The 27,577-nt window shown below is 50.6% G+C and overlaps 1 protein-coding gene across 3 annotated transcripts in view; it reads left to right on the forward strand.

The window, feature by feature from the left end:
• Positions 1 to 694: 694 nt before the first annotated feature.
• Positions 695 to 27,577, forward strand: part of Appl2 (adaptor protein, phosphotyrosine interacting with PH domain and leucine zipper 2) — a 51,785-nt gene continuing 24,902 nt past the window's right edge. For 2 of the 3 annotated variants that reach the window (XR_015624178.1, XM_087557814.1), the window contains exons 1-7: positions 695 to 867; positions 8,165 to 8,263; positions 19,958 to 20,017; positions 20,471 to 20,542; positions 24,074 to 24,161; positions 27,010 to 27,051; positions 27,170 to 27,228. Coding sequence is in view for 2 of the 3 variants with exons in the window: in XM_087557814.1 (XP_087413940.1) it covers positions 814 to 867; positions 8,165 to 8,263; positions 19,958 to 20,017; positions 20,471 to 20,542; positions 24,074 to 24,161; positions 27,010 to 27,051; positions 27,170 to 27,228 (474 nt within the window). In the remaining variant the exon portion in view is untranslated. 3 annotated transcript variants of the gene reach the window in all.

The raw sequence follows: 27,577 nt of genomic DNA on the forward strand, positions 1-27,577 counted from the left end.
CTACCCAACCCGGTCTCCTAACCCAAATTAAAAAAACAAGAGGGGCTGGGGATTTGGCTCAGTGGTAGAGCGCTTACCTAGGAAGCGCAAGGCCCTGGGTTCGGTCCCCAGCTCCGAAAAAAAAGAACCAAAAAACAAAAAAACAAGAAGATGCCAAGGCTGGGGGTGTTGCTACTTTGATAGCGTGTTTACCCAGCATGAACGAAGCCCTGAGTTCCATCCCCAGCACTGCACAAAACTCAGGTTTGGTGGTTGGTGGTCCATGCCCGTTATCCCATCACTCTCAGAGGGTGGAGGCAAGAGGATCAGAAATTTTGAATCATCCTCAGTTACACAGTGAGTTGGAAGACAGCCTGACTTCCCTCCCACTACCCCCCCCCAAAGAGGTCAGAGAACAGCTGCAAAATCTGTTCACTCTTATCTCCTCCCACACAGAAAGAGTAATCTGCAGAGCCTCAAGAAGATAAACGCCTATCGTCCCACCGGGAGAACCGCCAGGAGCGAGCACAGGGGAGGGCAACTTCGAGCAGGCGAAGAGCAGCCTCCTGCCGGAACCTCCCATCGCCACTGCCCTGGCCGGAGGGGCCGAAGCGCCAGGGTCGGTCGGAAGCGTGGTCGCCACACTTCCGGTGTCCCGTGCTAGACCAGCTACACGTCTGGTGCTGGCCACACTTCCTGTTGATCCGGGCGGCCGGGGGCCGGGCTGAGGGGCGGGCCGCGGCCAGTGGGCAGGCGCGGGCTCGGAACTAAGCCTCAAGTCCCCGAGTGCTGAGTGTCCCCTTCTCGCGTCCCGCGCTCCCTCACTGCCGCGCCATGCCCGCCGTGGACAAGCTCCTGCTGGAGGAGGCGCTGCAGGACAGCCCCCAGGTACTGCCGGGGAGGCCGGGAAGGAGCCGCGGTGCCCAGCCGGCGCTCGGGGAGGTCGGGGCAATCGGCTGTCCCATAGTAGTAGCTCGCTCACGGGGTAACAAGTAAGTTTTCAAGTAGTGTCTCATGCAGAAGAAGACGACAGCGCTATTCACACAGATGCTGCTGGTACTAACGATTCCTTGAGACCTAATGAATGCAGGGGCCAGAATGGGGAGCACAGAAAACCTGGATCCATCGCCCAATCGATCCAGGGAGGAGAAAATTCCATTTGCCATTTGTGCCACGCGGGGCGCGCGCGCGCGGGGAGGAGCAGGGTGGGGGGTGGGGTGTCATTAGCATTGTGGAGATGTGAATTAAGTCGTTTGAGCTTGAGAGTGAAAAACCGGCAGGCATATAGTGCATAGTGACAGTGGTTCAGAATTCACACGGCTTTCTCCAGGGATCTACTGTTCTCTTAATGTACCTCCTATTCCCTTTTCTGGTATCGCATCCCTAACCAGATTAATATATATATACCTTTATCCTCTAGTGTCTCCGTTCCTGAAAAGTTAGAAAGGATCCAGCTGTTCTTCAGAGTTTCTCCTCTTCTTTCGGGTTCCTTCTCTGGCTTCCTAAGTGAATTGTACCTCCCGGATGAAAGTTTGATAAACCTACATTTCTACATCGTTCCCATGCAAAATAAATCAAAATGGCTATGTGTGCCTGCCTAGCTTATGCTCCGTTCTGAATGCTTGTCCTCATGTAGACAAACAAGGATATGTAAGGAAGCTGTGACTATTACTATTCCCATTACTTGGGGGTTTTTGTTGTTGTTTTGTTTTGTTTTTTTGGATTTTTGTTGTTGTTTGGGGTTTTTTGTTTGTTTGTTTTTGTTTTGTTTTGTTTTTGATACAAGGTCTTACTATGTAGCCATAACTGGCCTGAAAACTTTTGGTGTAGACCAGGCTAGCCTTGAACCTCCACCTTGAGTGCTGGGATTACAGGCATGTGCTGTCATGCCCAGCCTACTTTTATTTTTACTTTTAACTGATTCAACTTTTTAAATAGACCGACATTGGTTCTGCTAACTTTTCGAAGGCCTCTCTACACAGCTCTGGGTGTGAGGGGTTTCCTTTGGACCACTTTCAAACCATCCTCTTCTGTCCTTGGGATCCGAACATAAGCGTATGGAAATCCTAATCCTCGCGGTTATGAATAGGGATTTCCATTTGCTTTGTACTTGGTGACACGGAAGGTCAAAGACAGGCTGTTTCTCTAGCCAGCCATGATGGTGGCTGAGCCAGGCACAGACATCACAGGGTCTGGAGTTCTAAGGTCTGTAATGGGCGCGCACGGTTTCTGCAGTTCTGCTTCTAATGGCCCGGTGTTCTCATCTGCAGAAACGCCACAGAAAGCGAGGAACATGCAGCAGATGGGCAGCGGAACAGCCTAAAACTATGTCCCGTCTGTATGGTTTACAACTTTGAGCTTTTGTGTGTGTGTGTGGGGGGGGGGGATGTTTAGAGGCTTTGTTATTCCTGACATTCTTTTTAATTTTTTAAAATATTTTTGTCTATAGTAAAGGCTTATTCTCAGGCTTCCCTGCAAAGTGGTAAAACCCTTACTTAATTCAGACACTTGTTTTATTGCCTTTCTTGTAAGGAATTTTTTTTTTAGTTTTTTATTCTTTAATAATTTCCTATACTTACACGCGTATCTATATCACCTCCCCATCTCCTCTCTCTGGAACCCCCAAACATGTTCTCCCACCCAATTTTCTGTCCTCTCCCCAATAACACACACAATGTAATTAGTGCTTTCTTCCTATGCATGGGTGTGGGGCCTGCCCGTCCAGTGGAGCCATAGCAACCTCCCAACAGCCACACCCCCAAAGAAAACTGGCCTTCCCTTCCCAGAAGCCACCAACAGCCTGTAGCTTCTCAGCTAAGGGTAGGCCTCTGGGTGCCTCCATCCCAGGCTGCAATGCTGACTGGCATCGTGTACGTGACTGCACTGCTGTGAGCTCATGGGTGGAAAGGCCATGTCGTGTCCAGAGGACAACATTTCACAACACTCCACCTCATTCTCTCAGCCCCGCTCCTGTGACATTGCCTGGTCCTGATACAGATGTGTGTGGATGTGGAGGTCAGAGGACAGTTTGTGGAAGTCAGTGCTCTAATTCCACCATGTGGGTTCCAGGGACTGGTTGCAGGTCCTCAGACCTGGTGACAAGTGCCTTTACCCACAGAGCCACCTGTAGGAGATTTGTCCTTGCTGTTGAGACCGGTTCTCTCCCATCAGTGTGACTGCTTTGGAGGATGGAAGGTAGCTTTAGGAGTCTTTCAGGGCCTGCAGAGCATGACTGACACTATTTTCCACATAGCATGTGCTGAATTGCAGCCTGACTCCCAGGAGATCCAGAGGCGTAGAACTGGATGGAATGGAAGCCATTTCTTTTATTTGATATGAACGAATTAAACACAGAAACAAATGCCACAAATTCAGGCTCGCCCAACCTTTTGGCTTCTCTGAGCTACGTTGTCATTTCCAAAATTCACACCGGAGGAACAGTGCAGTCAAGTTACAAAGTGAAGAAAATCCGAATGCACTAAGAACCTTTCTGCATGGCATTGCATCCGTACCTCTCTTGGGTTATGGGTTGAACATGCCTGGTCTGGATCCCCCATGGTATGTGCCCGGCACTGTTCTAAATGCATTTTATTTGTGCACCCAATCTTTTGAGACAGGTTATCTAGTAAGGTGGAAGAGGGCCAGAGAAATCAACTGTAAGGTAAGGAAGCCCAGCAGCAGGAATTAAGGGGTTTGCTTTTGTGGTGCAGGGGATGGAAGTCAGGCCTTACAGTGCTAGGTAGGCAAGTGCTCTCTTTCTCTCTGAGTCACCTCCTCAGCCTCGTGTACTATGTAAGTTAGCCCTGCTACCTAGCACCTGCCTTCCCCTAGTCCTCTATTGATTCAGAAGGAGGGGGAAAAGGTACCCCATGAACTGTTTGTTTCTTGTCGGAGGTAGAAGAGTTATGAGGATTGCTTGAGTAACCGTTTTACACAGGGCTTCCTCAATGAACACAAAAGCTTTTGTATTTGAACTTGAGTGCTCCAAGAAGTGCTGAATAGCCATTGCCCGGCCTTAGACACAACTGCTCATTTCCTCTTCTTCAGCATGCAGGGTTGCACGTTGCACGTCGTGTTGCAGAGCTAGCGCGAGTACGTGTGTTCTTTCCACTGACCCCTGGGACACGAGTCGAGGGTGCAGAGCCGTCCCTGTTGCTGTGTGTGAGCGTTTGCTGTGCTGGCCAGCCTCCGTTAGCTGCTGGAAACATGACCATCAGCTAGATAGGCATTCGTGTCCTTGACCGCCTCACAGTCTGTTCCTGGGGCAGATAAGCAGCTGCGCAGGACGGTGTGAGCCCTGCTGTAACCGATAGGGACAGCGGCCCAGCTCAGAGCCCCAGCAGCGCATCCCGCATCCTTCAGAGGGCTGCGCTCATCCCGTACGCATGCAGCACGATTCCCCGAGAAGGTGGGGAGGAAGCGGTTTCTTTTGTGTGTGTGTGTGTGTGTGTGTGTGTGTGTGTGTGTGTGTGTGTGCTTTGAGCTTTGTTTCTTTGGAAGTTGGCTTAACGGAAGCAGGGAAATGAAAGACTTGGTTCTGAGATCATGCAGTGGCCTATCTGGGAGCAGCCCTCCCCAGCAATCAGGCTTTTCTTTATCCCAGTGAGATGCTTCCAGACATGCAGGGTGGTTTTGTATGGCTTCATTGTGGAGGAACTTCGTCGTAGAACTCTGTGTGTAACACATTTTCCACTCAGTAAACTTGGATCTGTGAAGACGTTTCTCTCCCTAACCCAAATTAGGGGGATGAAAAAATCTTTATCTGACTTACATTTTAAAGGAGCGAATTATGAGTGCTATTGAAACTGGACACCTACACAATGGCGTGTTGTTGAGACTGTCAGGGCTGTTTGATTAGGTAACACCCGGATGTTTACCCTAAGGTAAAGGAATGCCAACGGAGCTTGGGCCAGGCCCACAGAGAGCTTGGTCTTGTCTGGCTGGATGCAGAGGCTTCTGAGAATGTGGGATAGCAGTCAACCCACGGGCCTGCCACTGTTACCTTGGGCTTTTATTCAGCCTCTCTGAGCTTTTGTGTGCGTGAGCTGGGTGCCACCGATTGAAGGCGCTGTCTGTGCAAACATCGGACAGCAGCGCTGGGCCTTTCTGTGAGGCTTTGAGCAGCTGGCATTGCCTTTCCTGTCCGTGTTAGGGCATCCTCGCTCTCCACCCATACGTGTGAGCAGAGCAGATACTGACGAACGTGTGCAGCAAAGCAGTCCCCCCGCAGCTGGCCGTTCTTTACCAGGGGTGAGCTAGTTAAATCCAGTGGCCGAGAAGACTAAAACAAGGCAAGGTACCATGATGCGGTTCTCTGGCATTTGCTGTAGGTGAGAGAGAGAGATAGAACGTGGGGGCCAGAGAGAATCTGGCTCCGGCGTGCCGGTGTCCTGGGCTGGCACTACAGAACACACCCGCCGATGAAACATTTGAGACTCATGACCGCACTGTCCTTGCAGAGGACATGGATTTATATCTCAGCCCCTCTGCTTCCCAACCCCGGGAGCTTTAATTGTCTGTGTCACAACCTAGAATCTGCTCTTTCTTGGGTTGGTCTTGGGCAACTATCTTGACTATTAATTAATGTAGAAGGATCCAGTGCATTGCCCGGGTCTTGGCGGGGGGTTGGGAGAGGCACCTTTCTCTGGCCCTGGGCTGTAGCAGGAACTACCTAAGTATGAGCCTCAGGGTGAGCAGTCCATATTCCTCCACGGTTTCTGCATGAGCTCCTGTCCTGACTTCTCTCAGTGTGGACTGTAGCTGATGAGTAGCAGACAGGAAGCTCGAACAGCAATGAACACATTTTACGAGTGCCCTGAGCCCCAGCTTCATCCCCCGTAAAGTAAAGTGAGGTTAGTAGCAGTGTGGTATCCAATTATGAAGTTGTTTCATTGGAAAACGTGACAAATGTTCCGTGCCCGTCAGTGTCGGAATTCCACTAGAGTTCTTCCTGCCGCCCTTGAGAAGACCATTGTGTAAGCCTTCTCTTTTTAACCACCTCTTGTCTTTAATTTATTCCTAAAAGAATTAAGAGAAGACAAAATAGGATTCAGCTAAGTGAACAAGTGCAGTTCAGCTGTGTTGCTTCTCGTGTTCCCATGCACGCCAGTCATAATAGAAAGGTATTTGAACCTTCGTAGACTTCCATGGGACCCCGCAGCAGTGGGTACGGGAAGACTCAGAGCTGTTCTGCCGGGTGGCACTCCTCAGATAAGCACATTGCTCTAGTGTTAGGAGCCTCCTGTTTAAACGCTGAGCACCAGCTATGAGCGCCAGAGATCATTGTCTCCATAATAAATGTCATCTCTCTCATCACAGCTCCCTGGGGACTCCAAGCAGGCTCAGCCCATGCTGATCCTGGAGTCACTTTCCCGGGCAGTAATTCTCAGTCCTCTAGCTGGTGTTTGAGCACATGCTGGCCCAGAGCAGGGAGACAAATGCACACGAATGCCAAACACAGGTCACCCATCTTAACAACCAGAAAGTCATACTTTCATAGATGCCATAAGGAATTTAGAATCGTCACCTTTACCCGTTGTCATCATTAGTGGGTTATGACATCTAGTGGGCTGTAGCCGTGATGTTTACTTACAAACAGATGAAGGGAGTAGGAAAAAAAACCCATGCACATTCTATGTGAAATGTCTCATCCGGTGCAGCTGATGTTTGCAGCCTAGTGCGGGAGCATTTGAATGTTCAGAACTCCTCTGGAACGAGGGTCCGTGCTGGTGAGTGCTTGTCCTCACCGAGAACTGTGGGGAGAGCTGCTCTATGTTCCAGGCTTGCTGCTGTGGATCTCATTCCCAGAAGCACCCACTTCTGACCTGGAAGACCCAGGGTAAAGAACGGTACTCACTCCGCTATGAAGCCTCCAGTGTGTGGACCCAAGGTAGATGTAGTGGTGAGAAGGGAAGACCCCAGTGCCCAGGTTCCTACTCCTGTCCCTGGGGGTATCTGGTCCCACCAGGTGGTGGCCCAGCAGCAGGGAGGCCCCAGGGGTGGCGGGGCACAGTAGCCAGGCAGACCAGTCACTTTCTAATCTTTATTTTAGCTTAGATGGGTTAGAAGAACTAGGAATTGAAATCCATTTGCAAGAAAATATTGAGCAGTAATGAATTGTTTGCAGAGTGCTCTGTATGACCTCACTAGTGTGTCTCGTGCTCTCTTTGTCTCCTTGGTTGTTTACTGAGCTCCCTTTGTTGCGAGTTCACGTATGTGAGTGGGTCTCTATGATGTGACGCCTTGACCCTTGGTCACACACCACCCAATATATAAAGATTTTACTAGCGCTCAGGGTGTGCCTAACATTGCATATGAAAAGGCTCAAAATACCCTTTAGTTCCTGTAGTCGCTCAGCTGCCCTCTCAGAACAGAGTTCCTCCTTAGAGAAGGGACCAGCATAATGGCTGCTGTTTGAGTTTTATGCCGAGAGCTTTTGCTTTTGGGACAGGACGTTTGCAATTCCTGACCAGGAGCTTAAACACACACACACACACACACACACACACACACACATGCATGCACCCACATGCACTCGCATGCGCACATACACACCTCTCTCTCATACACACACACTCACACACACATGCCCGCACACACGCACCCACATGCACTCGCACACACACACACACACACACACACCACCACCACCACCACCACCACCATCACCACCATGGAAGTTGACTGTGTTATCTTAAGAGGAAACAATGGCTGTCTGCAGGACACCCTGAACTGCAGACACCAAGCAGCTGGTTGAGGCTGAGTGGTGAGGCCAGCGGAGCTGGGCAACCATACCTGGTGCACAGTGGGGTCCTGTGTTCCCTGTGTGGACTTGGAAAGAGAGGCTCCCTTTCCTGGTACTGTTTATTGAGTGGACACGTGGATAGGTAGGCCCGGAAGTCAGCACAGGTGACTGAGCTTCTGTCTGGTGGTGCTGGCAGTGAAACCCAGGGCCCTAAGTGCCAGCAGGTACTGCGCACTGAGCCACAAGCCCCGCCCTAGACATGGGCTTTCTTCTCTGGTCCTGAGCGAGTGTAACCTCCTGTCCCTGCACCCTTGTGGAAAGGGTGAGCAGAGTTCACCACACACTTTCCCTCCCGGGTCAGGCAGCTCCTGTGCTGTCTGTTTGTCCCTCCCCCGTGACTGTTGCTGAGAGTGAAGACTGACCCTTCTTCTTTGCCTGCAGACGAGGTCCCTGCTGAGTGTCTTTGAAGAGGATGCTGGCACCCTCACAGACTACACCAACCAGCTGCTGCAGGCGATGCAGCGTGTCTATGGTGCACAGGTATGCCACCCACCCCACCCTTGGAGTCAGAAAAATCTCAATCAATCGTTGGCCGAGAAGATAGCTTAGTGAACACCTGAGTTGGGAGCCCAGAGTGCGTCTCACATAGCTGGGCACAGTGTCCTGCTAGTGTCTTTCCAACACTGGAGGATACATAGGCAGAGCCCTGGGGCGTATTGGCCTGCCACCCTATGCTGTTGTAAAAATATAAAAAATAAAAACACTGTCTTTTATCCCCACTAGGTCCGCCACTGCGGTGCCCCATGATATCTGATAGACATCTTAAAACTCAGTCAGCAAAGCGTCCCACCCACTTTGCTCCATCCCACAGTGCCGAGGCCTCCCTCTGAGCCTGGCAGCAGTCTCTACCTATCTAGTTCCCAAGGCAGGTGTCCATGCCAGAAACACACATCCCAGCTCTGTGGCGGCCCCGTGTCTCCAGCCGCCTCACACTTTCCTGCACTCAAACCGTCACATGAAAGAACACACGACACAATAACCTCTGACCCAATTGATAAGGTATAACTGCCCACCTAAACACACAAAACCCTGTACACATCCATCCCTTAAGAACATTAACAATGGGGTTGGGGACTTAGCTCAGTGGTAGAGCACTTGCCTAGCAAGCGCAAGGCCCTGGGTTCGGTCCCCAGCTCCGGAAAAAAGAAAAGAAAAGAGAACATTAACAACAACCTGTATATACACAGAGTGGAATCCTAACGACACCTTCCATGTTCTCTACTGGCTACCCTCTCTCTCCCCCTCTTCCGTTTCCATCTCCTCCTCTTCCTTCAAACTCTTCTCCCGCCCACCTTCCTTCTCCTCCAATGACAGGCCTCCTTCTATCCTGTTCCTGCCCTCACCTGTACTTTACAGATTCATTTAGGAGAAGGTTCTGGTGAAGTCACCTGAGTCCTGAGTATGTGTCTCAGGAAGGTAGGACAAGTGAGATGACCCCTGACACGTGGTCACACGTGTGTGTGTGTGTGTGTGTGTGTGTGTGTGTGTGTGTGTGTGTCCCCTCCCCGGTACATGAGCATGTATACATATCAGAGTTGGGTTTGGCTTTTTTTCTTTTTTAACTTTTCTTCACCTCAAAACAAGGATAGTCATGTTTCCCTTGCTTGAGAAAGTGCTGGGTTCTTCCTGTGAGTAGCATCAGGAGGGGACCCACAGAGCTGCTTTAATTATCTTTTTAATCCAACCCCACAGGGAAACACGGAGCCTCCACATTTATGAATGTGTGGGCTCAGTGTCTCGACGCGTTTTGTCTTTCTCATAATTAGGCAGTCTTGGATGTCAGTGTGGGCAGAGAGAAATGGCTTTCCCCCCATCTGAAGATGGGGTAGCCTCTTTGTTTTGAGGAACAAATATCTTGGCTTGCAAACCATGGAGAATAAGTTGCTGAGTAGCAAAAGCAAAGCTTTTTACAGACAAGAACTGCCACACACATCACTTTCCAAGGAAGGAGTGAGTCACTTACATGCAGAGTTACACATGGTAACGTTAGTGACACTGGATGGTTTGTACTGACCCTGCTCACTCACGTCTCAGTGTGCTCACATCCCTTCTGCTCACTGATGATATGGATGGCGTGAGTACCACAGGCCGCAGTGCGTGGCTCTTATGAATCCTGCAGAGTGGGACAGCCAGATGGCTCAGAGGGTCAAGGCGCCTGCCACTAAGCATGACAGCCTGAGCTCTGTCCCTAGAACTGACGTGGTCGAAGGGGAGAACCAACTCCTACAGGTTGTTCTCTGACCTCCACACACGTGCTGTGGCATGCTCGTGCACGGGCAGTCACACATGCGTGCACGCACACACACACACAAACTCAAAAACTGTAACTGAAAAATTTAAAAATATAATCGTATGTAGTTAGCAGGCATAATTCACCATGAGAAGAAGCCCTAGTCTTTCCCTTTAGAGAGCTTGCATTGGTCAGGAGACAGACGGTTACTACTGAGTGCCCGAAGGCCAGGGAGGAGGCTCACCTCCCCCGGAAGAGCTGTGCTGGGGTGTAAGTTCACTTTCTGTTACTGTGACAAGACACCCAAGAAAGTTGGCTTACAAGGGGAGCTGGGCTATCTGGCGCCACCCTTCAGTTCCGTGTGCACTTGGGCCTATGCCTTTGGGTCTGTGGTGAGGGGGTCCATTGTGGTGACGTGGGGAGAGCCCGGTGAAGGGAACTGCATGACTGATAGTGGCCAAGAAGTAGAAGAAGGCTTGCGTTCCACTGTCCACACTCCAAGGACCTAACTTCCTTCACTAGACCCCAGTTCTTAAAGGTTCCACCACCGCCCATATGCTATAAGCTGGTAACTAACCCCGGGGGTCATCTGAGACCCAGGCTGTCACAGGTGGGCCTCCGAAAGGAGAGTGGTTACAGTAGTTGGGATTTGTTTATTCGATGGCTACACTGCACACTGTCCAGAAGTGTCCCAGTCTGACCTGGGAGTATGTACTATTTCTACATGTCAGCTAAAAAGAAGACAGTGGGGAGAGACAGACAGAGAAAGACTGTCCAGACCCTTGACCTCAGCCACAGGAGAGAACACAGAAAGAGTCAGAGGCACACAGATGTGTGTATGCAGACATGTGCTGACATGGACTGAACCATTGTCTTTTTTGGTCTTCTGAGACAGGGTCTTATGTGGACTAGGCTGGTCTGGAACTCAGTTTGTAGCTGATGATAACCTTCGACCCTTGATCCTCCTGCCTCTGCCTCCCCAGTGCTAGGGTTACCGACATGTAGCACCGTACCTCAGTTCACAGTTTTCCCTAGAGGGTCTGAGGGCTCATGGGGCCCTGAAGTAAGAAAAGTCTCACTGAAAGTTTGAGCCGGAGTTCCTGGCTGGAGATAGAGACTTACAAACTGTGGTGTCAGGCAGGAGTCACTCGGTGTGTTCAGCTGGCTGTGGTGGACCTCTGTGAGTTCCAGGCCAGCCTGATCTACATAGTGAGTTCGGGGCCAGCCAGGGCTACATGGTGAGACTTTATCTCAAAAGGAAATAGTCTGTCGTGACGCTGAGATTGAACCTAGCGCCTCACGGTGTGCCAGGCAAGTGCTCAGCTGCGAGCCGGATCCCAGACCGTGCAGATAGTGTCGACGTTGCGAAGGATGGGTTCTTGTTTCAGATCTTATCTGCTTGCTTGTTTTGATGAGCCTTTCAGAATTTGGGAAAATATGACGAATTTCTCAGATTTTATTTCATTATCCTGAGTGCTTCTCTATTTTCCTCTGAGTAGTCTAAGTTTAATACAGTAGAAAAAATCCACTGTACTTATCGCTGACCTTCTCACTGCGAGGGGTAACTGAACACAATGACCCTGTCTCCTACTCCGTGCTTTCAAGCCCCAACACTGAACTGGCTCTATGTCCAGTCCCAGAAGCCTCTGCTCCGCCTTCCTGTGTCTGTCACAACCATTTGCTGAAGTCAAAACACTTCCTTACACATTTTTTTCTTCTGAACCAGAAAACTACTTTGTGCCAAAGCTAAGTAGGTCTTGCATTCTGCGAGGCCGGGACCCAGCTTCCAGCTCCTAGCACATGACTCTCATGTGGGCTGTCGACCGGCCAGCGCCCTCCTCCTCTGGCTACTGCTGCAGAGCCGTGGAAATGCCCTAGAGACAGCTGGCCAGCAGCGGCTTCCCGACTCGCACGGGCGGGGCCATGGCTTTTCAGGTTTATTGGAAAGGAGGAGATGTGTTTTGCTTGCTTTGGTACGTGTATATTTTAAGCTAGTAATTCTTCTCTATGTGTTCATTCTGGCCACCCTGCCGCCCCCAGTTTTCTTGGTTTTGTTTCTTGTTAGTCCCTAAATATTTTACATTTAAATATATTGAATTGTATCAGTAGAGTTTGATATTTGTTGTTTGTTTTAGAAAGACATAGGTGGTTTGGTTTTTTTTACTATTATATTTTAAAAGCCATTTATGTGGCTGGTGAGACACGGGTATTTTTAATCAGCCTGCTCTAGTCAGTGTCCTCTGGGTTTAGTTTAGAAGAAGGAAGACCAAGAAAAAGCAGAGAAGGTGAAATTAAAGTTGATGTCTCAGAATAGAAGCTAGAAATTCTGACTGGGGTTGGAACAGGAGTTGCTCTCTGGGGAGAAGCACTTTACGGTATGTGAATATGGAATCATTTAGAGAAAGCCCGGGGTGTTTGGGGACACAATGAGGAATCCAAAGTTAATGTCCTGTTACTGTGACTGCAGGAATAGGATAAAGACTGGGAATTTAACATACAGAAATAGCTGTCAAATATCGACTGTATAAACAATGTCCTCTTTAGCTTACCAATACTAGTTAGATCATAGAAATCGTGTGCTGGGCATCTATAAATGTACGCTTATATCTTAGCCTTCTGTCCTATTAGTAGATACGGCTTCTAGCTGGCACAAGCAAGGTGTTTGATACAATATTGAAAGGCGCCGTCAGTCCTGTAGATGAGCCTTTGTAGGGGTTTGTATTCAGGTTCTAACACACTAGTTTGATAATTACAAGATTAGGTCGTTTTTTATTAAACCCTTTCTTATATAACAGAGCAGAATGCCTTCTCTGAAGGTTAGGATACAAGTTACCTAGTTGAGTTACAGACTTTGTGTGAATAAAGTCACATGTATGTAATGCAGTGTAGTAAGGCTGAACTTACCTTTGCTGTCTCCCACAAAGAACAATGAATGACAGTTAAGTTTTTAAAAAGAAAGAGAAGCAGAGAGCAGACACCCCTACTTTGGCTGGTTTGAGGGAACTTTTGGCCTAACCTCTGCAGTGAGCCTGTGAGTTAGCAAGGGGGTTGGCATCTCAGGGCAGTAGTCCGTGTGGCCCCATTTTGTCTCTTAGCTGGCAGAAGAGCCATTGCCCACGCTAAGTGAGCCCGACCGTGGCTGTTCACCACAGAGGGAGGTGAGCACCCTGCATTACTAACGGAGCAAAAGCTTGCTGTTCAGGGCTCTCTGCTGCTCTCAGACTACTGGGCCAGTAAGTTCAAGATGCCTGAGGGGCCTGAACAAGAACAGGAAGAGATATCCACACTTAAGTTGGCACAGATCTTGCAGTCAATAAATTTGATTGTTTACTCACTTTATATCCATGTATCTGATAATTCTTTCTTTCCGAAGTAGGTTTAGAGTTCCTTGTTGTTTTTTTTTTAACATTGGACTCACCCAGGCTTAGGAGAGAGCTGCTTAGCTCGTGCTCTCAGCTGTCACACTGAGGTGGGGACCGGGTGAGTCTGACAGTGGTCAGGAAGACGGCCTGTTGTTGGTAGGTTGGTGAAGCCGGCTGTTCTTACTGCCTACCTTTCTTTCTCCTCTAATGGAAGACAGGCCACTCTGGTTGGTAATAGTGGTCTGGGAATAGTGTTTTAATACCTTAGAGAAAGTTTTTATCCCATCAGCATGTGTGTGTGTGTGTGTGTGTCCATGTCTAAATCTCCCATCAGCATAGCTGGGCCAGTTTTATACCAGGCTGGATTGGAGGGAGGGAGGCTTAGCCAGGCACAGTGAGTGCAGTGCACACACCCAGGGACAGCGGGAGGGGGGGCCCTTATAAGGTCAAACAAGGAGTGAAGCCTCCTCACTGTCCAGGTAATACCTTCTTACTAGGGTTGATGCTGGGGGAGCCAACTTTATAGAGCCGGGTGGGAAGTGGGAGAGGAAGCCAATGCATGCCATCCACAAGTTTGAGGTATTTAGTGTTGAAGCTCTCTTGACCCTTTCTCTGGAATCCTCAGCCATTATGGTCCCACATGGGTGTGTGTGTGTGTGTGTGTGTGTGTGTGTGTGTGTGTGTGTGTGTGGTGTTTCAGTATGTATGTGCTAGTGTGTATGTGTGTGAGTGTGTAGTGTGCATATATGTATGGTGTGTGTGTGTGATGCGTGTTGGTGTATGTGATGTGTGTTGGTGTGTGTGTGGTGTGTGTGATGTGTGTCGGTGTCTGTGTGTATTTGTGGTGTGTGTGTCTATGTGTGTGTGTAAATATATACGTGTGGGTGTCCCTGGAGACCAGAGGAGGGTGTTCGATCCCCTGGAGCTGGAGTTATAAGAAGTTGAGAGCCGCTGTCATGGGTGCTGGGAACCAAACTCCAGTGCTTTGCAAGAGCAGCAAGTGCTCTTACCTGCTGACCTCTCCCTCCAGCCCCTGGTGGGTCTCTTCTAGGTGACGCCGTGGTTACAGTGGGCTTGCTCACTTCCCTCTGCAAAGCCAGTGGCCCAGTCACATCTCTGCAGCCGCTCTTTCCTGTTGGGGATTTTCCTTCGTTTCTCTTTGTTGGCACAGGGTCTCGCTGTGCAGCCTGGCGGCCTGCAGTGAGGCTGTGCACCGCCACAGCCAGCTCTGAAGCTGTCCTTCACCACACGTGAGGAGCACGGAAAGAGTCACCCCAAACATCTGAAAGCTGTGGGCCCTAAAGTCCCTTTTAGATTCAGAAACAGTAAATCTCAAGCTGAAGCAAAGATAAGAGAGAAGGGGAGTAAAGTTACTTAAACACTGCAGTGTTCTCGGGCAAGAGAGGAGGCTCAGCAGGTAAAGGCATTTGCCGCCAAGTCTGATGACCGGAGTTTAATTCCCTGTCCCCAGTGTGGTAAAGGAAGAGAACTGACTCCCAAAGTTTGTCTTTAACTTCCACATGTTGGCACATACACACACACACACACACACACACACACACACACACACACACACACACACACACATGCACCAAATAAATGTTAAAGAAAATATTCTTCAGATGACAATAGTTGGTTTATAGCTAGACAGACAGATAATAGATGGTGGATGGATGGGGCGGGGGATATATTAAGTTGAACAAGTCACCACACCTCTGGGAAGCAATGAGAGCAGTGTCATCCACGGTGTGAGCTTGTGACAGCCAAGGGGGAAGCCGGTAGGAGGCAGACAGGTTCTCAGAGTCCAGGTCAGGCACCTCCTGTACATTATCTCATTTAGCTTTCCTAATTAAAGATTACGCTGAAGATCCAAGACTCAGAGAAGTTGTGTAGATTGCCTCGGGCCACACAGCCGACGAGTGGCAGAACCAGAAAAGCCTGAACTCACTCCCGGGCATGGTGCTGTGTTCTCGACACACTGGGCTCCCCTGACAAACTGGTCAGCCCCAGTTAAGGGTTTGCCTTTCAGAGGTTTGTCCTGTCCAGACAGAACAGCCTGGTTTCTGAACCTGACCTTTCTGAACCTTCTAGTTGTTAGTGGTGGGACCCAGTTTTTGAACCCAGAGTGACTTTCCTCCTTTCATTAGTTTTAAATCCAGATTACTTATGAATACATTTCACAGTCCTGACAGTCAAGCAGGTTTATTTACTTGCTTGAGACTTGGAAGCATTTTTTGGCTTCAGGTGTGAGGGGCAGAGCTGAGAGGTCTTGGGAAGCAGCTTCACAGAGCCTACCCGTGGCTGGCCTAGCCTACCCGTGGCTGTTTGGCATTCAGTGTCCACAGTGCTTCATCCTGCAGCCTCGGGGGCTTTCGTGATGTCAAAAGGGTCACTTTGACTCGTCCTTTTAACATAGGATTAATCAGTGACCTTGGACTCAACAGGCCAGAACCCCAGTCCTGGCTGCTTTCTCTATGACTGTGGATGCTGGCAAGATAAGCCACTGTGAGTTTTCTTGCAGTCCTTGGGTGGTCTGTAGAGTTGCTGCTGTAGAATGTGAGGTGCGCCCTACAGCCATCCTCCGAATGATAGAGCCACAGTGATTGCCTCGCACCTCACCTGCCTTGGGGCCCATCTGGTGTTCCGCACAGAGCCTCCACTCCAGCAATGCCTAGTCTCCTAGCAATCCCAGGACTCTTCCTCTGGAGCAAGCCCTTCCTTAGCTTGCCTACCTCCCTCCCCTCATAATCCTCATTTTCCTCCATGGAGCTCCTCTGTCTTAGGCCTTTCTGCTCTCCAGAATCCTCTCAGCCTTCCCTGTGTGGTGTGCATGTGCCCTGCCTGGGCAGGATCACAGGGATGGCCGGCAGGGCCTGAATCTCCTTTGGAACTGTGCTTTCTTGATTCCCAGTGACTTGCCTACCGCCGCTGTATAGGGCGAGTTTTCAGGATTTTCTGGGAGGCAGTGGTTCTCCACAGGAAGACGCCCTGGCTTTGGTTCTTTTTTTGTCTTGCAGCCTTCCTCCTCCTGATGGCAGGATGCTCCCGTGGTCCCCGGTGACCACTAGCAAAGGTGAACCCCTCAGCAAGCACACTGAGCACAGAAAGCGGCGGGCCAGCCACCCTGCTGGTGTGTCTCTGGCTGTTCACCAGTATGTGTGCCAGGCCATCTACACAGCTCACAGTTCTGTGCTCAGGATCCCCTTTGACCCCTCACCGACATCATAGCCAACAGAGTGTGTCTAAGTCCACTCTTGCCCACCCTCTCTTCCTTCCTAGCCAGAGGGCCCCGTATGCCCAGTGTCCTGTGCTAAAGCAGTCTGAACAGGGAAGGGGTGATGAGGGCTTTTTTCATCCCATAAACTGCTAGCTCCAGTCGGATGTCTTTCTGATGCCCGGCCTGGGATTGGGTGCAGGTCTTCACCTGGAGGCTGCCATCCCAGCTGGACCCTTGTCATCAGAAACCCATGCTCCTCATTCCTGGGCTGAGGCCTAGCACCTCTGTCTTCTCTGGCTTCCTCACCATAGACTGCCATTTGCCTCATGAGTAGGCACAGTCCTGCTGGGGCACTTTGGCTCCCCTCGGGTGTGTTTTGGTATCTCATTAAGGATCTTACGTCATCTCCTGACCAGCCTGTCGACTCTCCCTCCATCCCTGCTGTCTTCCACTTCAGCCACAGGGGACACTGCTTCTGCGTCCTCATCCGCTCACCCCCTGCCTTCTTCCCATAGCTCCTCAGAAGGTCAATACCGTCTGCCAGCATGTCTGCCCACCTTCTCCACTGTGGGTCTTGGGGATAGGCGTGAGTGCACCTCTCAACCTCTTGATGTCAGGCCACATCTGTGCCACTTGGAACAGGCCTCCAAGCCCATGGCTGTCTGTGGCTGACCCCAGGTGGATTTCCTCTACCTCAGTCTGAGCCTCAGCCTTCACACTGCCATGGGCGGTGCTGCCCACTGAGGCTCTTGGCAGTTTCTGGTAGCTCTGAGCAGTAAGCCTCTCTGGCACGGTAAGGTAAGCATTCCTTTGCCAGAAGGTTGGCTTGCCCATCAGGCTTGCCAGTCCATTGTCTACGCCTTGTCTGATGAACAAGAGGTTCTTTAACATAGGAGGAGCTGTCTGCAAACCCTTTGCCAGCTTGTCTTTTGGATGAATGGGAGGTAGCCAAGTGGAGACAGCAGCCCAAGAGCTGTTGCAGGACCAGGAAAGAAAGACCCATGTCAGATTTGTAGCTCAGAGGTAGAGCCTTGCTTAACTTTGAGGCCCTGGGTTCTGGTACACCAGAAAAACACACGTCTGCTCGTGCATGCATGTACACACACACACACACACACACACACACACACACACACACACACACACCGGAAAAACACACGTCTGCTCGTGCATGCATGTACACACACACACACACACACACACACACACACACACACACACACACGCACACAGCATGATGTTACTCTCAGAACTCCATTAGAATCTTAATGCTGGCCCACCTCCCTTGCTGTCTTGCCCCCCAGGAAAGAGTGAGCTTTGTGTTCCTAACAAGAGGCCCCCTTAGACTTACTGCTTGCACATTGGCTGAACATTGGCCGAGCTCCCACTTCACAGGTTTCTCCCGTTCCCAGGGTGTAGGTTCATTAGCCCAGACTGGCAGGGCGCTTCCCGAAGCCTTCGTGACATGGGGATTAAGGATGAGTGAGGCTGGGGTGACACTGCCCACCATTCAGTGTCAGTTCAGGCAGGGTAGGGCCTTTGTGAGTGCTGGCTTCGCAGTGAGCTTCTGTGGGAGGAGCAGTAACTCCTGCCTGATGTATCAGACAGATACACAATATTTTAAGGTTAGACCTGGCAGAAGCCACTTGTGCTCTCATGTGCTATGTCCTGCCCTACCGAGGTCCTGTCCATGGTGTTCTTGACATCTGAGTGCCGTCCACTTGGCATGACCTCAGTGTCTCCCAGCAGCTCCTGAGAAAGCTTTTACATATAATCAGAGCACTCATCAGAAACACAGAAGTGCTTCTGAAGACCTGAGGCCCCTGCTTGGTTTGCATGTAGAGAGGGTTATTATGTCTATTGACCATTTTGTGAAGGATTCAATATGGAGGGGCACTGCTGTAGAGTGAAGAGAGGGCCGTGAGGGGTGAGGCCAGGAGGACCAGGAGTGTGTCATCCTTAAGTCCATGGTGAGTGGGAGGCCAGCCTGAGCTTCAGTGAGATGCTGAAGGGAAAGAGGAGATTGTAGAAAACAGTGTGGAGTTCAGAATTAGACAGACCTAACTCGCGGCCCTGTCATGCCACCAACTAGCTGAGAGACACTGGACGAGCCTCTTTGTGCTTCAGTCCCTGCTTCATCTGTGAGGCTGTTAGTCACTCAGACCTGTCCTGTTGAGGGGCTGCAGTGGTGGCTCGGCAGTTAAGAAAGAGTGTGCAAACCCCGGCCCCCAGGGGCCAGCCTCAGGCAGATGCCAATCTCAGACAAACTCATCTTACTGGAAGCAAGGGACTCTTGTGTAACCCAGACAAGATCCAGACAAGACCCTCTCTTGAGAGCATCACTGCCAAGATCGGCCACTTTGCCTTCGGGTCGTATTTTACTGCCTTTTGTGATCCGGCCCTACTTTGTTAGGCAGTGGAGGTTGTTCACAGTTGGATTACAGGTATTATTCTAAACTGGGAGCTTAGGTTAATCTTTTGACCCATTCATATACTCATCCAACATGCTGGATGGCAGCCGTGTGCTAAGCTCTGTTGCCTGTCCCTGTGTAAACCAAGGCTAGAGGCCTGTGTGTGCACTCACCTGCTTCCTTGGCCCTGCCCCAAAGGAGAAGGACACAGAGGGCAGGTAAGGTAGCTAAAGTCGGGGCCTAGCGTGGGATGTTATCCTGGGAGGGAGGGAGAGCCATTTTCACAGCCATGCCTGCACCATAGGCAAGTAGAGGGAGCTGACGGGTCTGAGGAATGGCCCTAGGAGGATGCACAGCTCCATCACAGCGCAGAAGCAGGAGTCGTACGTTCTAGGTCTGCTGCATGGGAGGAGCCTAGAGGACAGGACAGCAGGAACAGGAGCAGGATGCTGGACCAGCGTTAGAGCCTTCCGGATGCTGCAGCTCCTCAGACAGTGCTTCCCTCCCGTCTTCCGGAGCTTGGGAATGGCTATGCTTCTGTCACAGCCGTCCCTGGTGCCAATGCTCTGATGACCCCTTCCCTCATACATCTCAGAGGATGGGGGCGGGGGGCGTCTGCGGGCCTTGGCTTACTGACTGACTAACAGAAGGAGCAGTTTGTTCAGGGCCCTGTTTGCTCTAAAGCGAGCTCCGAAGCTTTGCTCACCTCAGCGTGGCCCTCTACATGTTGCCCAGACACAATCTCCAAGTACGGTGGTGCAAACTGACAATCTCAGGAGACTGAGCCAGGAGGCTCTTGAGTTCCAGGGTAGCCTGGGCTACAGAGCGAGACCCTGTCTGGGAGAAGAAGCGATCACTTCCCAGGCATGTGCATTCCTTGCCAGGGCTGCTCTGAGATGGTGCCCATCAGTGACACCGACACAGCTGACCTGCTCTGCTCTGTTCTTCCCACAGAATGAAATGTGTCTGGCCACGCAACAGCTTTCCAGGCAGCTGCTGGCATATGAAAAACAGGTAACTTGATGGTGGCTGTGCAGTCCAGTGCAGGGCCCGGGAACCCGAGAGGCCCCCTTCCAGGGTCTCCAAAGACACCTTGCAGAAAGGCCCCTGCCCCCTGCCTCCACCTTCCTTCTCTCTTCTTCTTCCTTTGCCAGGGGGGCTTCATTTTATCTTTTACCACTGACAAACTATAACTCTGTAACTGGGATCCCTGAAGCTAGTCAACTACCCAGAGGGTTCCTGGTCTCCAGGAAGGCCAAGCCACTCAGTACCAGTTCCCAGAACAGAACCCTAGAGATACTGTCCTATTCAGACAAATGGCGTGGCCAGGGCAGGGTGCTGTTAGCCCTCTCAGCAGACTGCCTCTGCTGTGCCCCTGGGAGAAGGAAGGAAGTGGGTGCCAGCATGGAGTTTGGGGGTGAGTTTCCGGAGTGAATTCCTGCATTCATTTAACTCTCTCTGTTCTAGAATTTTGCACTGGGCAAAGGCGACGAAGAAGTAATTTCTACACTACATTATTTTTCCAAAGTGATGGATGAGGTAAGACGTGGAAATTTTTCTTTACGAACCTTCTTTCATCTGGTTTGAGCCCTGCGTATCTTAAAATACCTCGGATTTCTGAGGCTTGTTCCAAAACAGAGGTGGTAGTAACACCGTAATTGTGATTTGGAGGGAAAATAGACCACGAGGGCCTCCAGGCATTCAGTTTCCTGGTTTGTTGGCCTGCCGTGGTGTGTCTCCCTCTATACCTAGATAGCTGCAAACAGTAGGAGTTCGTTGTTTTGAAGCTTTGGAAGTCAGAAGACCATCCCAAGTAACCCACAAGGCCACATCCTGTAACCTAGATGGAGTCCTTCCTTCCCTCTTGGCTCCTGGTGGCTTCTGCTTGGCTTGGCTTGTGGCAACATCCCCCACGTCTGACTGATGTATCATGGCCTTCCTGCCGCCTGTGTTCTCATCTTCTGTCTGTATCTTTTGTTATAAAGATACTGTCCCTGAACTCAGGGACCACCTAGAAGTTCAGGGTTCTTTCCTTTTCCTGGCTACATTTGCCAAGACTCTGTTTCCACAACCTGGGTTCTAGATGGTTGTGTTCTTTGAGGGGGACCCAATTCAACCCACTGCAAAAGATTTCATACACCTTTTATTGTATGTGTGGGAAACCATGGTTATAGGAAGTTGCATAAATCTTAGCTGTAAAAATCATAAGTGGTCTGGGGATGTGGCCCAGGGGAACAATATCTGCCTAGCATGGGTTTAACGTCATCACTCTTTAAAATAAACTCCTCAGAGCTCCAGCACCGCTGGTACCAAAAGACCCTTGTGCACCACTGAGAAGCACGATGAACTCCAGCTTTTAAAGCCCCAGCAGTGTGGCTGTCACAATAACCATGTGGAGAAAAGAGAAAAGAGCTGTAGTGGCCAGGCACTGAGCCACGGTAATTGTGGGTTCTGACACCCATGTAGAACTGTACCAGCTGCAGCTGCTCCCCTCACCACTGCTGTCACCTGTGCTGTGGAGAGGTTTGTGGGAGGCACTGGAGAGGGACAGTTAACTGGCCATTGGTTCTGAGCTTTTTATTGTCTCATTGAACCATGAGGAAAAGACACTGAAATGTTTCTCTGGCTGTTCTGCAACCCCTGAAGAGCCCCCAGGGTCCCACAGGGTAATGGCGTAGTCCTCCAAAACCGCCCTGACTCTTGGGCCCCAGTTGTTAAGTCCCAGGCTTCTGGTGCTTCTGACTGACTGGCTAAAGTTGGAGGTTAGTAATTTGTGGGAGTGGCTCATAACTCAGGACTCGCTGTGCTTACCAGTCGTATTAAGATATCAGAGTACACAATGACCAGCTGAACGTGGTGACACGTTGGCAAGGTGTAGGGAGGGGCACAGAGCCTCCTACCTCTCTAGAGACCCACGTGCCAGGGTTACAGTCGGGAAGCTCCTCCTCTCTTAGCTAAACCAATCTAGAAACGTCATCACAGACATGCGTAAAGGTTTATTTCTACAATGATCACAGCCCTATCAAATTGGTAGTCATGATTAACCATCCCGCTTGTCACTCCTGCTCTGAGGTCTCTTTAAAATATGTCAACAGACCAGTGAGCCGGCCCTATGGGTAAGGGCACACCACCACAGTAGAAGGAGAACTGACTCCATAGATACACTGTTGTGCACATGCACACGAACACACAATAATGTAAAACATATGTCGAAAGGGTATAGAATCTATTTAAAAAGGGCAGCAAAGTAATGTTCGAGAGGTGTGAAGAGTTTTTTATCCTACTCAATTTTACAATTACTAATTGTGAATAAATACCTCGGGGAGGCAGTAGACATCTCCCCAAATCACGTGTCCATACGTAGAAGAGAGTCAGTCACTGGGCGAATGAGGCTGGTGGTCAGAAGATTGGCTGGGACACCCAGCTTACGGCTGCTACTCACTGCCTTCTGGGTCCCTTGGCGGGTGTGAGTCACGGGTAGGTAGTGTCAAGGGGTCTGTAGGGTCAGAGTTCACACAAGCCTCCTGGCGTCTGAAGCTGCTGCCAAATGGACCGAGGTTTGAGAAGAGAATCACTTCTGAGGTAGTTTCCTCCGCCTGTACCAGAACCAGGAGAATTTTCAAGATGAGCCAGCTGGCCCTGGAAGGAGATGACCGAGCCGGCAGGAGCGAGGCATACGGCACATTTAATAGAATGTGTTGGAGTGAGACCTTTGTTGTGAGCCGTACAGAGATTGCCTGTGGGTTCCTTATCCTCACAGAGGGCGTCACCGGTCCCTGTCAGCATTTTGAAGCACAGGATGGAGCTCTCTGTGTGTCCTCAGCAAAGCTACATGTGGTTAGACATCAGCAGCCGGTGCATCGCTCATGCCACACAAAAGGCAAATGACACGAATTCCACCCCGAGGAAGAGAAAGGTCAGGCAGGAGTCCTGACATGCTCGGTCACTTTCCTGCTTGCTTAATGTCTGTTTGAGCCCAGAGCCCCCACGGTAGGAGTGCTAGCTGATACTCGGTTAGCCGTTGATAAGAAACATTAAATTTTTACTGTAATCACTCTAGGAACCCCCAGCCCTCCAACCCCAGTGGCACTTCCCGGTACGGCCGTCTTCTTGTACTGCTCTCAGATGAAGAGTCACCACTCTACATCTGGGCTGGGATAACAGCGTTAATGGTGTTCCCAGGCCTAGCGGAGGGCTGACCTTAGACCTTTCACCTGTTACCCCAGAGGACAAACCCTGTAGGAGAGGTGCATTATGCACAGGGTAGCAGCACGCATGTTGCCGTCACTGTTGAAGGCAGCCTTGCTGACTCCAAACGTGACCATGAGTTGCTCGCCGTAGCCGCCAGCACTAGGGACAGCCCCTTCCCCTGGCCATCGCTGGTGCCTGGTCTGTAGATTGTGCACTTGGGCAGCACTGTGACACACAGAGCACACTGAGTGCTGGGCTGCGGAGGAAGCTTGGTTTTCCTCCTGGCCATGGTTACAGCCCCCGTCCAGTCATTTGTGATTGGAATTTAGAGAATTGTTGGCCTTGAGTCAAATTAGGATCATAGGGTGAGTGAAAGCTCATGGCGTACAGGATGGGAAGCTGGCACACAGACACTACCATCCTCTGTCCCCTCCACGGATCTCCTGGCCCTCTGCTGGTCGTGAGGTCGGGCCAACCCTAACCAGTTCCCAGCAGGCTGGTTTTTCGGGTGTGGCTATCGCCCTTGTGAGCGAGGTCGCTGGCAGGCCCGGTGAGGTGGTAAGTCCTGCCAGCAGCTTGCAGTCAGTGCCAGCCAATGTGATGTGTGGTCTCTAGGAGGGTGCGGCCTGGTTTGAGAATACGGAGCAGCTAGGGTTTGCACAGAGACGCCTTTAGCAAGCTTCGCTGATGCTACAGTCAACAGCCCTGCCTTTCACCGTCATGACTCCCGGCCTGCCTCATTCATGTACTGGGGCGTGCATTTGAGAGCTTCCAGCTGAGCCACTTGGGCACACAGGAGTGTCTGTGCTGATCGCCTGCTGAAGTGCAGGATGGGTAATAATGGGTATAGTTCTCTCAACTAAGTTCTTTTGCTTTCAGCTCAATGGTCTCCACTCAGAGCTGGCCAAGCAACTGGCAGACACTATGGTTCTCCCTGTTATACAGTTCCGAGAGAAGGATCTCACAGGTAAAGTAGCAGGGCCAGGGCAGTTACCTTCTGAATGTTCATTTACTTCCCGGTAATTCTCACTTGCATCCATTCCTCTCAACACCTGGCTGTCGAGAATGCTCTTAAAGCAGCTTCATTCAGCAAAACCTTTCTTGGTTCTGTGCATTCCTGGCTCACCTAAGGGAGGCCACGGGCAAATAATGCAGCCACGGCGGCAGATCCACGTAATGTCATGCAGTGTGGCTGCAGAAGGGATGGCCAAGGACTGGAGAGAGCACACTCCAGAGGCCTGGCGACTTCGTGGGCCCAGGTCTCGGGCCTCCTGGGTGTGGTGGTCTGAGTGCGATGTAGACTTTGTAGGGAGATAGAGGTGCCTGGGTGGAGGCTGCGGTTCTAGAGAAGCAGGGACACTTTGGGCTGTGAGGTGGACGCTCGGAGGGTGGGCGGTGCTGGCGTTCTCTGTGGGGGATGAGGGGGCAGATGTGAGCACTTGGGCTCCTGGGGTACTGCTGTGAGCACACTCCCATGAAGCTCATGCCCAGTGGTGAGTGAGGAAGTCTCAGTGGTGCCCTCTTGAGTAGCCTTCGGAGCGAATTTCAGTTCCTAAACTGAAGTAGAAACGTACCATGATTTTAGATGTATTTGAAATCAAAAGGAGTCCAATTGAATAGTAAAAATTCACTATTCTGGAGAAAAAAATTGGTAATAGAGAAGTGAATCAAAATGCTCTAATTTTGGTGACCTTAATTTCATTTATTACCTAGACAGTAAAGACTTGTGTATGATTATTGTAGAGATGATTGCAGGCCCCTGTGCAAAGGCATGAGAATTTGTGAAACATTCCATGTTAGAAAAAAAGAAAAACATACATACAAACAAACCAAAAAAGAACTGTCTATAAGAAGAATGTCTAAACACAAATAAAACAGAAAAACACAACCTTAATTAACACACACCAGCATTGGGGCTGAAGAAGTGGCTCAGTGGTTAGGAGCAATGGCTGCTTTTGAAAAGGACCTAGGTTTGGTTCCCAGGACCCAAATGGTGGCCTACTGTCTATAACTCTAGTTCCAGGAGATCCAGCACTGCCTTCTGGCCTCCGTGGGCACCAGGCATGCACACGATACACAGACAGCCATGCATGCAAGACACCCATGCTCATAAAAAATAATCACCTCAATTTAAAATACATGTAGTCTGACACTCTCTTCTAGGGAGAGAAGCTATAGTAAACGTAAAGACGAAAATGGGATTCCCCCTGGCTGACCTTGTGTCTGTCGCCTGAGGTTGTGACCGTGATTGAACTGCTCTAAGCCCCGCCCAGTGCTCCTTTGTCAGCCCTAATACCTCATAATTTAAAAATACCAAGTAATAAACTGGGTTGATGGTGCACAGCTGCGATCCCAGCACCTGAGAGACACGGTCAGTCGCGGTCGCCTTCTGCCACAGACCAGGCGGGAGGCCAGCCTAGCTTACGCGAGACCTTGCCTCAAAACAGTTAAAAGCAAAACAGAAGTAATGTGCCTGCCAGACTGCAGGTCTGTCCCCTGTGTGTCAGGGGGCGGAGTGCGGGTGCGCAGCCTAGACTGAGCATGTCCAGCAGCCCTCCTGACAGTGGCCTTCCTTACCAACCTCTGAGGTCTAGGATTTGAGTTTACAGTGCTTAGAATGGCCATTCTTTTGCAAAGGGGAATAAAAAGTCTCAGTTAGTAGAAACAAATGTTTCTTACCTATGAAGACCTCATCAAATCACCCTGTTCTCATGACACAAAGACAGAAATGGGAAGCACTTGGGCCCAGCCAGATGTGAATCCAGCCTCAGTCTGCTTACACAGTGCCTTAGCCTGCCTTTTCATTTTAAACTAGTTTGATTTTTATATACGGATGCTTTCCCTGACATGTGTGCCTGGGGTCTCCAGAGGTCAGAAAGGGGCATCGGGTGCTCTGGAGCTGGAGTTGCAGATGTGTGAGCCTCCATCTATGTGCTAGGACCCCACCCGAGCCCTCTAGAAGAGCAGCAAGTGCTTTTAGCCACTGAGCTGTCTCTCCGGTCCCTTAAATATTTGGTTTAAGCTGGCCTTGAACTCATGATCCTCCTGCCTCCACCACAGCCCCCTTTCCTGCCTTTCATTCATCTGTGCCCCGGCAGCAGTATACCTGAGGAGGCGTGAGACACTAGCAAGCTGTTGGAAGACACCTCTGCTCTAACAGGAGTAAAAGTAGAGAGAACGAAATGAGGGAGGGAAGAGCAGAGAGCAGCCCAGCAGCAGGGAAAGAGCGAGACCAGCGTAGAGGCTGTAAAGTGTTCTGTGTCTGACACTCTGGCGTGGATTGTGTGAGAAGGTAGGAATGGCGACTCCTCCAGGGTCTGCTCAGTGCTCTCCAGGGTTTCCTCTCGGGCAGTCGCCATTCTCTTGGTGACCTTTCAGTTTGGTTTGGGGATTGTTAAGTCGTCTTGGTGCATGACGGGTGGGTCGCCATGCTGTGGGTCATGGTTAGCGGTGTTGGCTGTGGCTGTGCAGTGTACCAGTTTTCATTTTCACTAGATCCAGCACCATGTCCACTGGTGATTAATAAGCCAGATTTCTACAGTGGTGGCAACAGGAAACTGTACCGTCCCACATGTAAGGGAAGATGGCCTCAGACAGTTGAGGGCTTCAGCATATAGGACAAGTACCAGACCGTGTCCTGTCTACCCACGCCCAGGGGTCGTCTCCTTACAGACCCCCATGTGTGAAGTGCTGCTGCAGCCACCAGGCCAGGGGCTGTGGACAGAGCATGTGCGCTTATCCTCTCAGGAAGGCAGACCCTGGCCCCACATGGCCGCGGCTCCTCTGCTCTAACACGCTTTCTCTTCTGTTTTCAGAGGTCAGCACTTTGAAGGATCTCTTTGGACTTGCCAGCAATGGTAGGCATCTTTCCTTTCTTGGTGCATGGGCTTCGTTTGGCTGTGATGGGGGTAGGGTAGACAACCAATGTTCTTGCCTTCTGACCCGTCCTGATGCTCAAATGTCTTTGCTTTTTAGAGCATGACCTGTCAATGGCAAAATACAGCAGGCTCCCTAAGAGAAAGGAGAACGAGAGGGTGAGTGTTTGTTCCTTCGGTCATATCCTCTGTGGCTTCTGTGGACGTGTCGCATTGCCGCTGTGTGGTGGAGCTCTTCCTCTTTCCTGAATCCCGACCTTCATTGTTTTCTGCACCTCGTGTGTAGACCCCGTCAGAATTCCGAGCACTGGTTCGTCGCCACTGTCAATTCCAATCATGTGCTGATTGGCTTCGGCGTGGCTCTCTGTCCGGCTGTCTGACCCCTGTACTGCTCACTGACTAACTTGAGCTGCTGGCTGATGTATCAACCCCCACTCTCTCAGGGTTTTGCTACCCCAGGCAACTGAATCTGTCTTCACACAAATGCTTCTTTCTTCATTCATGATTT

Source organism: Rattus norvegicus, chromosome 7, assembly GCF_021556685.1.
Source record: "Rattus norvegicus strain SHRSP/BbbUtx chromosome 7, alternate assembly SHRSP_T2T, whole genome shotgun sequence".
Lineage (NCBI taxonomy): Eukaryota > Metazoa > Chordata > Mammalia > Rodentia > Muridae > Rattus > Rattus norvegicus.